Source organism: Hyperoodon ampullatus, assembly GCF_949752795.1.
Source record: "Hyperoodon ampullatus genome assembly, chromosome: 1".
Lineage (NCBI taxonomy): Eukaryota > Metazoa > Chordata > Mammalia > Artiodactyla > Ziphiidae > Hyperoodon > Hyperoodon ampullatus.
Genome location: NC_136914.1, coordinates 69,852,762 through 69,871,767, shown reverse-complemented (window position 1 = coordinate 69,871,767; position 19,006 = coordinate 69,852,762). Strand labels below are relative to the sequence as shown.

The 19,006-nt window shown below is 38.0% G+C and overlaps 1 protein-coding gene across 7 annotated transcripts in view; it reads right to left on the bottom strand.

Moving 5' to 3' along the window:
- NRG3 (neuregulin 3) overlaps positions 1–19,006 on the bottom strand; it is a gene marked incomplete at both ends in the record, with an annotated part of 1,082,027 nt that overhangs the window by 595,920 nt on the left and 467,101 nt on the right. For all 7 annotated transcript variants that reach the window (XM_079713078.1, XM_079713075.1, XM_079713079.1 and 4 more), the window contains one exon: positions 10,401–10,530. In XM_079713078.1, the coding sequence (XP_079569204.1) occupies positions 10,401–10,530 (130 nt within the window). The remainder of the gene's footprint in view (positions 1–10,400; positions 10,531–19,006) is intronic.

Sequence of the window (19,006 nt, the reverse complement as noted above, 5' to 3'; positions counted from 1 at the left end):
TCTTCATACTTCCGTCTTGGAGCACTCATCTGCCTCAAAGCCTGGGGTCTGTTTGTTTAATGAAGTCTGCTGTTGAAATGATAACTCCTTTCCCCAATGTGAGCTCTAACTGCATTTATGATGTGTTTAAATGAGAAACTAGTCTTTGGTCATCTAGAAAGTCGCACCATTTTAGGAACTCTCACGACCTTTCTTCTTCTGGTTTCTGCCTTATATAAATGTCACTGTTTATGCCAAAATGCTACCTGACTCATTATAAGGGAAACCCTACATGTCTACCTTACTTTGACCTCCTGTTAGCCTCACAGCTCTCCTAGAGAAAAGAAATACTTTTTAAATTGGGGAAATGAAGAACATTTTACTTGAACTTGACAGTAAGTAACTTTAAATTAATTTCCTTACATCTTCCCTGAATAATTCAACAATGATCCATGGTCAAGGCATCCTTGAATGGATGTGTTTGTTAGGAAAATTTTAGTGCTGGAAAATCATTTCTTATACCTAAGATGTTAATAAATTGATTTTTAGATTGTAGCTATTAAATAGTCTGCAAATATTTCATATATGTAGATACAAATCATAAATTAATTTTGGATAAAGAAAATGAATCTTGATTTCATAATTTAATCAATGTGACACGTATTAAGTTTGAAAAACCATACTCTTGTCTGCTCTTTCCACTAACCATAAAAATTCTGAGTTTAAAGGAATGGAATTTAAAATGTCATCATGCCTTGATATATTTTTGAGAACTACCTGGACACAAGAGAGGAAATAACTCAAGGAAATAATTCAGAAAAGAAGTGACCAATTGCATAAAGAATTTATGATATGAAACTGATTATTTTTAATTGCATCTAAAATAATTTTAAACCTCTTCCTTGTGGTTTGAAGGGAATTTTCCCCAATAACAGCTCAACTCTCCATGCCTTTGTTGGCAAGCAAGAGCAGGCTTCAAAATAAGAAATGAGTAGGCTCTTATCTTTCCAAATGCAAATTCATATGTTACTTCCTCTCAGAAGCTCTCCCTGGCTTCAGGACCATTGGGTTTTGGATTCTTCTATGCAGATATGAGCTATGCACATATAGTTCATATAGATTGGATGATACAGATCACAGAACTTGTCACATTGAATTGAACTAGAAAATGCCCTTAACTGTTTTCTTATGATTTTTTCTGAGAACATTCATCACTATATTCCTACCACCTGGACCTGGAACATTGAATATGCTTAACAAACATTGGTGGAATGATGGGATTAATGTATAAAACTGACATTTATTTTTTAGTGTATGTAGGACTAAATTTTATACCCCTCACATATAGCATATATATATCTAAAAACACATTCTATATCACTCAAATATGACATATATCTCCAAACAAGATATTCCTCAACTCATGTTTACTTTCATTTTTTTCCTATTCCTTATTTTATCTTTGATTTCTTGTTTGTTTGTTTGTTTTAATTTGCAAGGGGGATTGTATGTAAATATACTTGAAGATATTTCCTGCAAGTTTACCAGTCTGGTAAGGATTTCCTTATTATCCCAAGTATGAGTTTTGGTGCCCAGTGACTGTCAGTGTTTGCCCATCACGGCATCCTGTAATGCTAGATTGTGTTGACTTCTTGGTGCTCCAACTAACAAAATGTTCTGTAAAGGAAGGAACCATTTTGTTTTGTTTGCTATTGAATCTCAGTACCCTGCATTGACTAACTAGTAAGTATAGCATATATGTACACTGTGTGTGTGTACACTTGGGTATATATAGGATTGATTTTTTGCTTCAAGCTGTTTTCCTGATATTCATAAAACCACCAGAATAGCTGTAATCATGAAAAGTTAAACAGAGTTAGAGATACACTCCAAGATAAACTTCGGAAACACTGACTATTTTCTGTAAAACAAGGAGGGCTTGGTTCTCCCATCATTTTTTTTACTTTTCACAAATAATAGCTAGGTATATTGGTAACTGAAGAGAACACTAATTGGATGTTGGCGTGTACTTACACAGATTTGGGGTACGGCGGAGAGACCCTGCTCTGCCTTCTTATCCAGACCCTGCAGATACTTAGTGACTCAGGGAACTCTCAGCTGACTGGGGGAAAGTGGGAATAATACAGAGGTTGTATAATATCGTGACATTTATACTACAAAAAACACAGCATACATATAGCAAATGATGGTCTGCTTTTCTAGGAAATTGAGTTTTGTCTAAATTAAAATTAGAGCAATAATATACCCTATTTAGCTCAGGACATTCTTGGTCTATGCTTATTTTACAGAAGAAATTATTAAAACTGTCCATTACATCTCAAACATTTTTGGGTTTTGAAGACAATCTATATGGTTACTCAGATTATAATATGTTGGGGAATTTAAATATGTATATATTACTTATATATAATTATAAATATATGTATATATTTAACCAATACTGTGATATCTTGAAAGATAACCAGAGTTTATATGTTTTATTTTTAAGCAGTTGGGATTTTAGGAACCCTGGACCATTAGGATTTTAAAGGAAATATGTTAGTGGAGAGGTTAAGTGCATAGACCCTGGAGTCAGCCTGCTTAGTCTGAGTCCTGGGTCCACTGCTGTATAACCTGAGAAATGCCCTTGGCCTCAGTAATTACTAACCTCTCTCCAGGGCTGCTATGGGTGCCTGACACATAGGAAGCACCATATAGACATTCCCTGGGTTTATTCTATCAGGTAGATTTGCTGATGCTCTTCCATTTGGGGAGTATAATGATTACAGTACACAAAGCCTGACATTTTGGTATATACAGAGACAATGTGATTAGGTCCTTAAATCATCTTTTATATTTTTTAAAAGATGCCCAGACCAAAGTTAATTGGAAAGAAATACCATCCTCAGGAAAGTGAAATGCTGCCCAATGCTCTAAAACTGAGGCTAGAGCAAGAGACCTCTCAACAGTAGACAGAGTGCGGCAGAGTGCTGCAAACTCCCTCACTGCGACAGAAGATTAGGCAGAACATCTGAGCCATCATTGTCCTGATCTGAGAAGGTTTTCAATGGAATGTTTGCCTGAGGAACCTGCCCAGCAGGGTCTGTGGGGCCACAGTTAGTACTGTTCACATCTATACAAACAGACCATCACTATCTAAAATGATATTTATGGATATATGTTCTTAGTTGTTTAAATAAACTTGGTAAAAGTAATCTATACTCCACTCGAACTGCAGCATATGCAATCACAGCATTCTGACTCTGTGTGCAAGCTCCCAGACTGTCCCTGCCGTAACAGGACTGTGACCCCTGCATGCAGGAAGGTGCCCAGCGTGGCAGAACCAGCATTGCCATAGAGGAGATACCTGAAGGGTCCTCAGCCTGCATGGACTGAAGAGTAAGAGGGGATTCCTCTCTTCACAAATTGTCAACAGGGAGAATTCCCCTAACAAAAGGTGGCTTCTTGTTCCTGCTTTGCTCCTAAACTTACTGCTTGAAGAGCTACAATGATCCTTGATTCTGAAAAGTGTTATTGCCCATGATCAGGTATTATTGTGTTTTTAAATAAGTTTCTGGGTGAGTTTTCTTTAACTTCCACTGGTGGGTCAAAGCTGAGTTCTGTGTGCTGGGAAACTCTGAGTACCCAGCTTGAAGCCCTGGCACAAGTCAACTGATCTCCCCCTTTTAAGCCTAAGTCTTCTAATTAAATAGGCAGATGATATCCACTCAATTTCTCTCACAGGATTCCAGCACACATGCTTTGGTTAGGTTTCAACATGAGCAGAAGGGAGGAAGAGGAAAGAACTATTATACATACTGTCTATTATACATTTAGAATTTTTCTGTATGTTGCTGCTTTCAATTCTTGCAACAACATTGTAGGGCAGGTATTAATGTGTCTGGCTGGCTCTCTCTCTCTTTTTTTCAATACAGGACTGAAGGTTCTGATTAAATCACTTGCCAAAAAACTCACACAGCCAGTATAAAGCCGAGTAGAGTTTTTAACTCAAGTCTTTTCATCGGGAACACCCACATTTGCCTCATGTACCTCTTACCCCAAGTCATATAAGGAAGCGATTTAAAAACACAAACGTATATCAATTCTTTGATACAACAAAAAAAACCCAAATCATGACAACTACCTCAAGAAACACCATTTCATGCTTCAAGGAGAGCTGCCAATCAAGTTAGAAAACATTAAAATAAGGTTAAGAAACCTTTGGCCATTAACTAAAAGATGTGTCATTATTCTTTATCAAATGTGCTTTTCCGTTCCTCTGATATTTCAGTAGCACTTTAAGAAAAACCAGCTCAGGTGGAATGCAACCAATTTAAACAAGAAGAAGTAAACCACTGCCTAAGTGTCATGAAGTTGCCAAATTATGTTCACTGTGTTGTTGTTCTTGGTTTGTTTGCTTTCTGAGTTAATAAGACAATTTTGACAAACTTCATCCACAGAGAAGAAAAAGATGCATGGTTATAACCTGGCTCACTTCTTCTCAAGGGCAGTCAGTAGACCACCTGGTATGAACATAGCTGTTGCACATTACTCAAATTACACCTGGGATGCAGCAAACATTCTCATGAACAATTATCAGATGAACTTGAAAATTCTTCTAAGGCTCTTACCCTGCTATTCAATTCCACTCTACAGAGATTCTGACACTAGGCTTGGAGTTATAGACATTTCATCGTCCACCCTCTGCCGTCAATGGAGCTCAGGGACTTGTGCCAAAACCCCATTTCCATCCCGACTTGCTACAACCACAGGAAATCATTAGTGGCTGCTCTCAGAGCACTTACTGAAGAAGCTTTGGATAAAGAGGACCTGCCTTAAGTGGAAGAGCTAATGGACCTCCAAAGTGATGGAGCAAAGCACTGACAGGGATGTCCTGTAATTTTATATAGTATATCATAGGGATATCGTTACACTGTGCCCAATCAAGTCTCTTAAACATGGAAACTTTGATTTCAAAACCTACTGAAGCAGAACTAGACACAGTGAATAAGAGCAGTTCCTGGTAGGGCTCTCCTCCCCTTTCAAATGCTCCCCACCTTCCACTCACCAACTCCTAAGAGCATTTTACCCAGCTAGCTGCACTGTCCATCAGCCCCTTTATGGAAGTATTGCCTCAGGCAGTGGTTGCTATTGGATTGTTTGCCTCTTTTTCCAGCAGTTCCATATTTCAAGTGATCCAAGCATCTTCAAATGAATTGCATGATAGATTTCCAAAATGATCACCACAGGTCAAATTCAGCTCAAATGCTATCCTTTCCGAAGTTTTGAAAATCCATTTTTGCAGCAAGGCTGGTGCAACATTTAATGAACTTCAATTCAGAAGAGATACATCCTTTTAACTTAATTTGGCCTGAAAACACACTTGGCCCATTCAAATGCCTAGCAATCTTTTCAGTTACACCTGGCTACCTCTTTCAACTCTAGTGAAATATGCTACAAACAACACCATTCCCAAAGTTCTTCAAATTTCTAGAAATGGCATAAAAATAAATATATTAGACAATATCCTGCTTTTATTCAGGATATTTTGATTCAAGGAGTTTCTAGTGATTTGCTTTCCTTCCCTACCCAGCTTCATTTCTGTAGGATGTACCTTCCTATTACTCAATCCATTTTTTTTTGTTTCAAAACACATGAATTCAGCATGGAAAATAATTATTACAAAGAGCATAAATGAATTTTTAATAAAAGGAGCAGGCACACTCTAATGGACTTGATAGTGTTTAATCTGGAATGGCTAATTGAAAGTTCTCTTATCAGCCTAATAATAGTGAATTATAATGACCTTGATTTAACAAAGACAGGGACACTATCTTTCTCAATGGAAAGATGAGAAGCAGGGGTCAAATGTCTTAACCAGATGTTACATAAATGAAATACATGTACAATGTAGTGATCTTGGAAAACTCATAAGGTTCAAAGAAGACAATAGCTGTAAATCCGATTAGCCTTTTTATTCAGCTTTTTTTCAGAACTGGATTGCTATCGTATGCTCAACTTAACAATTTTATTTTTCTACATAATATGATATGAGCATTTTCATATCCTTAAAATTTTGAAAATTCCAGTTACATTGAATTCATCCAAGGTGTAGATATATTCTAATTTATATAGACCTCTAAATTCAGGTTTTCTTCGTTCGTTTGTTTTGCTGTTACAAATCCTGTGGTAAACATCCTTAAAAATAAATCTACATATATTTTTCTGTAGGCTAAATTCTTAGAAAAAATTCAAAGATGTTGAAACACACTGAAACATCACCTACAGAAGATGTTTAACAAAATACGCTCCCTCAAGTAGTGAATAAGACGATGTTTTTTTACTGCACCCTCACCAAACTATCTGCTTTTTAAAATCATTAAATATATGATAGGCAAACAAAAAATGTTAATTTGCATTTTTTTGTGAGGCTGAGTATTTTTCATGCTTACGGGTTACTTGGATTCCTTTTCAAGGGAAGAGGATGTTCCTCTCTTTTGCCCATATTCCTATTGAGATTTAATTTTAGTGCTACTCTTATTGATCTATGTGACTTCTTCAGAATATCAATTCTTTACCATGTTTGTTGTACAGTTTACTGACACTTTATCTGTCTCTCAATTCTGTTTCTGATTTATGATATTCAGATCAAAAAAGCAATGTTGTGTCAAGGCTGTTAATTTTTCCTTTCATTGCTTTTTGCTCAAAAGCAATTGCTGATGTAAATAAACATGTAATTTTATTTACTGCTTTCCCTAATACTTTATTTGTTACATTAACTCTTAAATTCATTAAGAACAACTTTTGGTATATAAGGAGGAGGTAAAAATCCAACTTTGATTTGTTTTACCTAACAGTCAACCAAGTTTATCAAACAACCAGACTCTCATTTTCCCCGATTTATGAATCTCTCCTTATTCTACACTAAGTTCCACAACATACCAGGTTCTATGTTTCCTAATCAGTCAACCAATAATCAATGACTTATATTGTAAATTTAGCAACACCAAGTTTGCCTATTTGTTATTCTTTAAAATCTATCCAGTTATTTTTATGATCTTGGTATTCCTCTTAAATTTTCATCAGCTTGCTCTATAATTTCTAACTATTCTCACCATAAACAGTCTTTTGAAAGATCTGAAAATGCATTAAAGAGTGAGAAAATAACAGCAGAAAACTATGAAACCTCCCTCCCTTATCCCAAGATTCACACTTTTAAGATTTTGTGGCATACACTTTCAGGATCTCTATCAGGGATGATCTAGGTAGCTCTGTTACTATTCTTCCTTGGCAAGGAAACATAAGCGTTTCAGCATGATCGATTTTTCACAACATGGAAAAGATATCTTGATTCAATTCACAATTGGATTGCAATTTACTTTTTAAATATTAAATATATATATATATATATATATATATATATATATATATATATATATATATATATATATATATATAATCTTAACTTCTCTCCGATTTGAATGTTTAATCTTTGGAGACACGTAAAAAGCAAACTATTTAATGAGCTAAATTCAGGTACACCCCTTAACATTGCTGCTCTGATCTATTAACTTGTGGTTTATTTAACTTGCAACAGAATCCAGTTAGTAATGCATCAGAAGGATAGCCCTGGTAGCATGCCAATCACACGAAAGTCATTTCCCTTGTTTTCCTTATTTCCTGGAGATGAAGTATTTCACTTACTCCAAGTGCATTACAAAGTGCAGTGCCATTTAATTCCTAAGTTCATATCCGTATGTATTTATTCAACAGTATCTTTGTGATAGGAGATGCTCAATAAACATTTGTCGAATGGAGGAGCATAAATGAAACATACTACTTAAATAGAGTACTGTATAAAATGACACATTATTAATAACTACATTGGAATTCTTACAAGTGGCTGATGCAGGAAGAAATGGTAAGCCTTTTATTCACAGCAAAGCCTGGGAGATGAATAGCTGACACATGCAATGTGTGATTTCTTCATATGCACTAGTAGGAGATTTATATGCACCTATTAACCTATTGGAGTTCCAGTTCTGTCTTAGGCTGGTCTTTTGTCATGATTAGCTATGTTGTGACTCTATGTTAAATAAAAGGTTGTCTGTGCTGAAATATGCATGAAATATGAAGACAGAGGCCAAAATTATTATACATGTACATCATTCCAGCCAAAACATAGATATATCTCTGCTTGTCTATGTTAAAAAAAAATCAGACATGTACATATGTGCAAAAGAAAAGAATATTTTTCTGGACCTGAGATCTACTGTCATAGACTGCATTGTGTCTCCCAAATAACCAATGTTGAAGCGCTAACCTCCAGTACCTCAGAATGTGACCATATTTAGAGAAAGAGACTTTATAGATGCAAGAAAGTTAAAATAGGGTCATTAGAGTGGACCTTTATCCAATACGACTGGTGTCCTTTTAAGAAAAAGAAATTTGAATAAAGACTTGTACAGAGGAAAGAAAATGAAAAGACACAGGGAGAAGATGGCCATATACAAGCCAAGGAGACAGGTCTGAAAGGGATCCTTCCCTCGTGGCCCTCAGAAGGAAACAACCCTGCCAACACCTTGATCTCAGACTTCTAGACTCCAGAACTGTGATAAAATATATTTCTTTTGTTTACACCACCCAATCTGCAGTGCTATGTTACAGCAGCCCTAGCAAACTAATACACCTGTGAACTTAACAGGGAATACAGTGAGGCTGTATGTTAAAAACAAATAGGAATTCTTTTGTTTTTTCAACATTCTCAGTTTTTGAAATGATGAATCAGACCTGCCTGCGTATAGTGGTGGGGCCTGATTTGAAACTTCCTTGGGGTAAAACACCATCACAAAAGTCACTGCTTTAGGTGAGGCTTCTGATTCATCCCTTCATCAATCAATTATAAATTCAAACTTATTTGATGGCACTGCCCACTTCCACATATGACACCACCGGATTGACAAAGGTAACATTAACACATAGCTGATCATCAATAAGAGCATGGATGCACTTCATGCTTTGAAATGGTACCTCATTCTTGGCTTTTCCCTTGAGGTCTTCAAGTCAGCTGTGTGCTTTCTACCTGTGTCTGCATTGATCTAATAAACATAACAAGAAAAGAGAAATGTGGGGAGGAACAATTCCCACTGCCCTTGATCCCCAACTCAGGTTTTCAGAGGACAGAAATGGGTGGTAACTTTTGTAAATGAAGTCAATGTAACGGCACTGCCCAAGTCACATGAAAGCCACCATGTCAAGGGTGATGAAAGGTGACAGGATACACAGTGGCTCTTATGGAGATCGGCCACTATCATTGATCAGCTCTTCCAAACCTGTGTCACTGTCCACTGTGAACTGAAGCTAGCCTGGGGAGCCAGGCAGGATTTGCTGACACATTCTAAGTTCATACCTATAAGGTGCATTTCTCTGTGCCATCTTAATAAAACAACATGGAATAAAGTTTTATAATAGCAATAGCGAGAGAAGAAAGTCATAATTTTCCATGCTTCACGATTCAGAATAATTAATTTAATAACTGTGTCATATGAGAAGAGTAAATAAAGAGAAGGAAAGGGGTGTGGATATATATGATCACTGAAGCATATACAATTGCAAGGAAAAACAAATTACCAGGGTAGCGCTGGAAATAAAAGCTTGGTGTGAAATATTTTTTAGATGCTAATTTGATTCTTCTGTGGAGCCTTAAAGCTGCAGTGTCTACAAGACCACTATTTACCTCCACTTGTTTTTATTTTTAGCAGTTATATAACCTTTTGTTTCTAAAAACCAATTAAACACCTTCTTGATCTCCACTGAGAATTTTCCCTGTTCTCTACCTAGACTATAACAGGACTATGATTTCATTTACAACACCTTGCTGGAGAGTATTTCATCATCAGGGGAGTTAAAAAAAAAAAAAAAAAAAGAGCTGAAATTAATAAACGAGGGCAGAATCAAAATAAGATGCAGTTTTCTTTGGACACAGTTACAGTCTCTGGGGTTTGGTTCACAGTAAACATTGAGACTCTAGATCTTAGCTAAGCAGTTTCTTTGCCATGCCACAATCTGTAGGTCTGCAGGAAGATATTATTTCTGAGTATGAGCATATGCGCCTAAATCCCACACCAAAAATATAGGCTTCTAAAGTGAGTAAATAATTATTTCTATTAAATTGTTACATATAAAAGTAAACCTTCCTTTACTTGATCAGGTGAAACATCTTGTCTACTTTAATTCAGTTTTCCTTCCTCGAATACTAAAGATACCAGCCTTGTTCCTTCCCACATTAAAACTACTGATTCTGCTATTCAAACACCAGACTATATGTATCACATTGTATATTCCTGGAGCTCAGCACCCCCTTCCACCTCCAGGCCTCTCTGAGGACCTGCCCTCAGTGCCAGTCGCCGCAAGTGACTTACCGACAGTGTTTATGGGATCCGGTCAGGGTTTCAATTACAAAGCACTCGCCATCATTGAGACAGTAGGCAAGGTCCTTGTCTCGGCAGGGTTTGAAGTGCTCAGATCGCTCAGTGGAATATGTCGTCGTATCTGTTGAAAAACACAGAGAAAGGCTGTCAGAAGTTCATTCTGACAACACCAGCTCCTCTCATTGGGCTGGACCTGTTCATTGAGACCTTCTTATGGCCTCTGACTCTAGCCAGACAGGTTGGAATCTTCACTGTACTGAAAAAACACAACTGGATATGACCATTTTATAGACTGAATGTTTGTGTCCCCCCAGAATTCATATATTGAAACCTAACCCCCAATGTGATGGTATTAGGAGGTGGGGCCTTTGGGTCATGAGTGGGATTAATACCCTTATAAAAGAGACCCCAGAGAGCTCCCTGGACCATTCCAGTCATGTGAAGACACAGCAAGAAAATAGCCCTCCATGAACTAGGAAGTCCTAACCAGACACTGAATCCACAGGCACCTTGATCTTAGGCTTCCCAGCATCCAGAACTGTGAGAAATAAATTTCTGTTGTTTTTAAACCACCCAGTCCATGGTATTCCGTTATAGCAGCTAGGACTAAGACAACTACTGGATTCAACTGTCTTATTTCTCCACAAGATTTTAACAATTGGAATCACTCTAGACAAGTCCCATCAGAGGATACATTACCAGTAAAAGCTGAATGACCCTACAGTCAAATATCTCAAATTCATTTTCATTAATTTCAGTGTTAAGAAACATGTATTAAAGGATTTAAACAACATCCTCTTCCCTTAACTGTTGTCAAACATCATTAAATATCTGATCAACATACATATACTGTAACTCTTCTATGGAAACCAATGTCAGTTTCTCTGTGTGTGTGTGTGTGTGTTTATCTTTTTTAAGTTATGGCTGTTAATTTGCTAATAGCTAAGCCAATTATTCTTTCACTTTTTCCTTTTATTATGTAATTAAAATGCAAATGTTCCAAATTCTGAAACAGAATCTCAAATGTGAGGAATGATTCTGGTAAATATTTAACACAACTAAATTATTGTCATTTTTTAGCATTATCTTTTTTTTTTTTTTTTTTTTTTTGCGGTATGCGGGCCTCTCACTGTTGTGGCCTCTCCCGTTGTGGAGCACAGGCTCCGGATGCGCAGGCTCAGCGGCCACGGCTCACGGGCCCAGCCGCTCCGCAGCATGTGGGACCTTCCCGGACCGGGGCACGAACCCGTGTCCCCTCCATCGGCAGGCGGACTCTCAACCACTGCGCCACCAGGGAAGCCCTAGCATTATCTTAAACACGTGTTTTTTAAATCATAATCACTTACTTTTTTGAATTAAGTTATATATCCATATCAGCTTCCTAAATATGAAACTAATAATAAGTATAAGCATATGCACTCTACTGGATGAAAAATCTGTTATAACATGTAGACATTCTCCTTTCAGAGTTTTAAGCAATTAAAATATTAGCACCAATTTCATTGCACTATTCAAGAAAAATATATTTAAAAAGCCAAAGATGGATACATGATTCAGCATGTAAGCTCTTTTTATTTCCTTTACATAGATATAGATTAATAATAATGCTCAACAGCATGGGCCATTGTACCAGTTTACTAACTGGAGGTCACAATGAGCCTCTTCCTACCCACCATCCGAATGGAGGGGAGAGTTATTATCCAGAAAGAAAATTCACTCATGTTCTCCCCAAACCTAAAAAGCCTTAATGGGCCCCTTTCCCATAGGAAGAACTCCAAATTCCTAAGTAGAGCAAAGAAAAACATAGACCAGGTAGAATTTTGCCTGTCTAGACTCATCTTCTTGCATCCTAAAACACACAACTTCATTTCCAACTATTATCCTATTTCCCCAATACCAGTAACTATCATAGTGATCCTTCTTCTTGGACCATATTCTTCTTTGCTGGATAACATCCAGCAATTCTTCAGAGCTTATGTCATCTTCCCCTTGTGTCCCCCAGAACCTTTTATTGCTTGCATCACTGTATTCAATGCTGCAAGTAACCATTTGTTTACACCTTTATCTGTTTCAGTCTGTAAGTTCCTTGAGGTCAGAGGTTGAGCCTTAATCAGAATTGGTGCTCAGTAAAAATGTCTTCAGTAGGGCTTCCCTGGTGGCGCAGTGGTTGACAGTCCACCTGCCGATGCAGGGGACACGGTTTCATGCCCCGGTCCAGGAAGGTCCCACATGCCGCAGAGCAGCTAGGCCCGTGAGCCATGGCCGCTGAGCCTGTGCGTCCGGAGCCTGTGCTCCGCAATGGGAGAGGCCACAGCAGTGAGAGGCCCGCGTACCAGAAAAAAAAAAAAAAAAAAAAAAAAATCTTCAATAAATCTGATAACTCAAGGTGGGAGGAAGCAGGGGGTGGGGGTGGGATGAATTGGGAGACCAGGATTGACATATATACACTAATATGTATAAAATAGATAACTAATAAGAACCTGCTGTACAGCACAGGGAACTCCACTGTACAGTAGAAACTAACACAACATTGTAAAACAACTATACCCCAATTAAAAAAAAAATCTGATAACTCTAACATCACTAAAGTTTAAACACCATTGATGAAACATATGGTCATTAAAGATATCATTATAATCATCTGAAAGTTAATGTATATCTTACAATAAAAAGTTAGACATAACTTTCATATTAATGTTATCATTTTAGTATAGTCGTTTTAATATTGATAAATATTGCAAAATAATCACATTGCCTTCAGATTCACACAGACCTTACTCATATGCTATTCATATACTGTGAGCATTGAAAAGTCCACTTCTAATCTTCTCTTTCTTGATCATACAATGGGAACTCATTTTTTTCTACTTCAAAATATTTGCCTGTTAATACTTTGGCATGAAATAAAGGCTCTGCAAAACAGACACATTTTTTGTTTGTTTGTTTTCCAGAAGATCTCCTCTACAGGGAAGATTTGTTATTCAAGACAGTATGTGATAAATAGTTACACAGACTCAATCTCTCTTTCTATGGGAAATATTTAAAATTCAAGAGCTCTGAGCCAAAAATTCAATATGAACCACCACACAGTTGACTACTACTCTGACCGCTGAAGTATATTAATTCATGATCACTTAAGTTTTCCTTTAGTTTCTTATTATCCATTTATTGATATTCACTGATCATTCCTCTAAGAACAGCTTTTCATTAACATAAACTACAGCATAAAAAGGGAGATCCTTATTTTATAATCAGTGGTTTTAACAAGCTACAGACTCCAAGAGCAATACAATGGCAAAGCAATCGCAATCAATTAGTTTCCATCTGACAACTGCTGTCGCTGGCGGTTACCGCCCTATTCTACCAACCACTTTCTCATCCATCAGCACAATAAACAGGACCAGAACCAAGTAAAATGCCTCTGCAAAGGCCCAAGGTGGGGGAGTACAGAGATGTCAAGTCTAACATGCCCTCACGTTTTCTATTTCCATAGCTTAGAGAATCCCAAAATTGATTTAAAATACACATGCTTATCCCTCACAGTGACTTGACTAAATTCTAAGAGAACATCCTTATTAAATATTTTAAGTAACTTGATTTAGTACACAACCGAATATTAGTCTTGATCCTTCTATAGATAAATAAAATGCAGTTATCAATAAATTTGAAATCTTAAGAATTTACCCATGCATTTCACTATATAGTACCCATATAGCACTACTCACCTAAAATCACAGAGGTGTTGGGAAAGGTAAACAAAATTCAGCATGAGGTGAAATTTTACACTTGTAAGGCATCATGCCAAATATGTGACTGGAAAGATAGAAAAATTCCTTAATGAAATCACTAGGCTGTTATACTAACTCTAAGACCACCTACATACTTTTGTAAGGTAAATCATAAGTATACTGTGTCTAAGTCACTGTTAGCCTTTCTATTACTTACAACCAAAAACAGTCCAAAGAGATGGTAATAATCTTGGATGACAGCCTCCAATATTTATAGATCTGCTTGTAAGTACATGTATGTATACATTTAATTTTTAACATATACAATATATTGCAGACATATAAAATAGAGCATAAGCAAAAATGAGATAAAAATAAATAAGGTATAATCCTGATTTTCTTTCTGTGCCCTAAGGTGACACGGTATGCCCTAATATATCCAGCTGAGTGCTTTGTTCTGAAGGGGAAACATGGGACATTTGTGAGAAGGAGGTAACAGATAAGACCTAACTCCAAACTATAAAACTTATGGCCCTAAATATCCTTGGGGTACCTTAACAATCAGACATAGAACTCTCATCTATAAACTTATCCAACATATTCAGAGCCCAGTGTTTATGTTTTAAAACTGCACCACTTTTAAGATAGTCTAATACACTAAGGTGGCTACAGTATATGGTACTATTTTGTCATGTTTGTAAAATTCAAGGAGCACCTTCTGTTTCTAGGAATGATACCTGGTAAGTAAAATTGTTATAGAGCTCCCTGTTGTCTTCAAAAAATTACATGGATAAAGGTCCAAGTAAGTAAACCAGAAGGGGCCAAATATTCCCATGAATTCTCATTTGTTTTCCAAGGCTCTCCCTTACTCCACAGTACCTCCTTATCAGGCATCACTCATCCACCACATCAGCTCATGAACCTCCCATCTTACTGGACCATGAGCTTGTGGGGGTGGAGCAGGTCTTCACATCACTGATCCACAGTCTTACAGACAGCCTGACACAGAGGTGCACACAATAGATGTTTATAGAAGAATGATCTTTTTATAACATGAGTGTTTTTCTAAATGTTCTGTATAGTCAAGTGTGCACATTTTGTAATCATAAAAGAAAAACTCTATATGAATAAATGTTTATAAGTTAGGACATGAGATGAGTTCCAAAAGCAACTTTAGGTAAAGTGCTTAGAATTTTATAAGAAGAGCAGAAAATCAACTCCACAAAATGGAGGCAAAGGGAGGAGAAAAAACAATAATTAGGGAAAATATTCAGAAAGAGACGGCATGAAGGAATGTTAGGCTTAAAATGAACAGAGATAGTGCTTAGGATAGGGATTCCAAGCACCATGAGCAAAGTTCAAGGTCTCAGGACAAGAAGTGCAGTTGCTGGCTTGAGGAATAATGCCCATTCACTTGGGACCACAAAGGCTGTGCAATTATCCAGACCATTCATCTGGCACTTGTTATATGTAGTTTAATGTGTTTTCTTATATTTTTATGGGTTTTGGTCTCTCCCCAGGGAGGTCAGGGAGAGTGCTTTGCTTTCAAGTTCTGTATTTTTTCCGCATCATGTAGCATATATAGTGAGCAATCGGTACAGTAATTAGATGCACAGTGGGAACTAGTGGTTAATTCATTAAAGGCAAAACGGGAAGAAAATGTAAGGCTGGAAGACAGAAATCCCTGCAGATTTTGCAATGAAAGTTAATTTATTAATGAATTAAAACAATGACTGGTTTTCCCCCTTAAGTACTAACTTGAACCTGAATGTTACTTATGGAGGTTTTCTCTGTTGCCAGCACAACAATGCACACTGTGGGAACAGAGATTTTGTTGTAGGAACAAGAGTGCTAAATGGGCTATTACAGATAATAATTGCAGTAGATAATCAAAGAAAGGGAGAGCTTAATTCACGCTATAGTTATCTCTAAAGGCTTCCCAAAGGGTTGGTATTGGAGTTACATCTTGAATGGGCATGATTTAATTGGCAGAGGAAAATGAATTCTAGATAGGAAGAGCAGAAACACCTAAGGAAGGAAAGGTGAGGCACAGCTTAGGCCCTAAATCCATCTTCACATGCCTGACTTGCAAATGTCAGATTCATGAAGCAGTTTTTTCCTTCCCCCACTGAGTTCATGACATGACAATTCTCTAAGAAAAGTTAAGAATCTGGTGATGCAAGCTTTTAGGATTAGCAAAATACCTTTACAGGCTAGAAGCCATTTAAATATGGTTGTTGAGGCAGAGTCAAGATGGCTGTGTGGGAAGATGTGGAGTTAGCATCTTCCCACAAGTAGGGTGCCTGCCAGCTGCTGGTGGGGGACTCTGACGCCCAAGGAGATGGGAGGAACCCCAAAATGAACCAGTGGGATGTAGGGGGACTGAGGTGGGACGAGAAGTGGAGGCCAGACAGGATCGGCACCCCTGAGGCTGGGGAGATCAGGAGAGGCAGGCGGGAGGGACTCTCCCGGAAGAGCAACAGAGAAGCAGAGGACGATCGCCTGGCCCACTCGGGCACAGGGAGCCTGCTGAGTTCCCAAACTGGTATCCCCCACCTCCAAAGCCCCATCCAGGCCACGTGGGTCCTGGGGGCATAGGAGGGAGGCCAGGGAGATCAAGAGAGACAGGTGGGAGGAGCCCTCTGGGAGGAGTGGGAGAGGAGCAGAGGGCGACTGCCCAGCCCACTTGGGTCCGGGGAGCCTGCTAAGCTCCCAGGCCAATCCCCCACCCTCCAAGTCACCTCCAGACTGCGTGGGTCCTTGGGGGCATAAGAAGGAGAATAGGAGAGGCAGGCGGGAAGGGCCCTTCCAGAACGGAGGATCAGGAGAGGAGAGGAGGGCATTTGCCCCACCCACTCGAGCCTAGGAAGGCTGCTGGGACCCCAGGTGAGGTCCCCTGCCCTCTGAGACGAGGAGTGAGGGGCACGCCTGGCTCCCTTCTGTCCTTTGAACCTAAGCCTCACCACCACACAACCCCCAGGGCCTTTTACAGCCCAATGGGTCCTGAGCATTGGCCCTGTCCACAGCCCAAACCTCACCCTTACTTAGGCCCCACCCCCAAAGCAAAGGCCTGCCCCCCTCCTTTTTTTTTTCTTTTCCTTCCTCCTTTTTTTTTTTTCTTTTTTTACTATTGTGGTACTGATGTACCTTCCGGATGTTGATTCATCTATATTTTTATTTTTATATTCTTTCTAACATATCTGTTAGTTTCCTAGTCTAATTTTATTTTTTTACCTTACTGTTCTTTTTTTTTTTTTTTTTTTTTGCTGCCATCTAAAGCTCCTGTGGTGGGAGCTCTGAGTCCAAACCACTGGACTAACAGGAAACCTCAGACCCCAAGGAATATTCACTGGAGTGAGGTTTCACAGAGGTCCTCATCTCAGCACCAAGACCCAGCCCCACCCAATAGCTTACAAACTCCAGTGTTGGAAGCCTCAGACCAAACAACCAGTAAGACAGGAACACAATCCCACTCATTAAAAATAAAAAATGAGACAACAAAAAGAATATGTCACAGATGAAGGAGCAAGGTAAAAACCTACAAGACCAAATAAAGGAAGAGAAAATAGGCAATCTACCGGAAAAAGAATTCAGATTAATGATAGTAAAGATGATCCATAATTTCAAAAATAGAATGGAAGCATGGATTCAGAAAATACAAGAAAGGTTTAACAAAGATCTAGAAGAACTAAAGAACAAACAAACAGATGAACAACACAATAACTGAAATGAAAGACACACTAGAAGGAATCAGTAACAGAATGAGGCAGAAGTATGAATAAGTGAGCTGGAAGACAAAATGGTGGAAATAACTGCCGAAGAGCAGAATAAAGAATGAAAAAAATTGAAGACAATCTCAGAGACTACTGGGACACAACACTAAATGCAGCAACATTCGAATTATAGGGGTCCCAGAAGAACAAGAGAAAAAGAAAGGGTCTGAGAAAATATTTGAAGAGATTATAGTTGAAAACATCCCTAACATGAGAAAGGAAATAGTCACCCAAGTCCAGGAAGCAGAAAGAGTCCCATACAGGATAAACCCTAGGAAAAACCAAGACACATGTTAATCAAACTAACAAAAATTAAATTCAAAGAAAAAATATTAAAAGCAGCAAGGGAAAAAAATATATAACATACAAAGGAATCCCCATAAGGTTATCAGTGGATTTTTCAATGGAAACTCTGCAGGCCAGAAGGGACTGGCAGGATATACTTAAAGTGATGAAAGAGAAAAACCTACAACCAAGATTACTCTACCCAGCAAGGATCTCATTCAGATTCGATGGAGAAGTCAAAAGCTTTTCAGACAAGCAAAAGCAAAGAGAATTCAGCACCACCAAACCAGCTTTACAACAAATGCTAAAGAAACTTCTCTAAATGGGAAACACAAGAGAAGAAGACCCACAAAAACAAACCCAAAACAATTAAGAAAATGGTTGAAGGAACATACATATCAACAATAATCTTCAATGAAAATGGATTAAATGCCCCAAACAAAAGACACAGACTGGCTGAATGGATACAAAAACAAGACCCATATGTATGCTGGCTACAAGAGACCCACTTCAGACCCAGGGACACATACAGACTGAAAGTGAAGGGATGGAAAAAGATATTCCATGCAAATGGAAATCAAAAGAAAGCTGGAGTAGCAATACTTGTATCAGATAAAAGAGACTTTAAAATAAAGACTGTTACAAGAAATGAGGGACACTACATAATGATCAAAGGATCAATCCAAGAAGAAGATATAACAATTATAAATGTTTATGCAACCAACATAGGAGTACCTCAGTACATAAGGTAAATGCTAACAACAATGAAAGGTGAAATCAACAGTAACACAATAATAGTAGGGGACTTTAA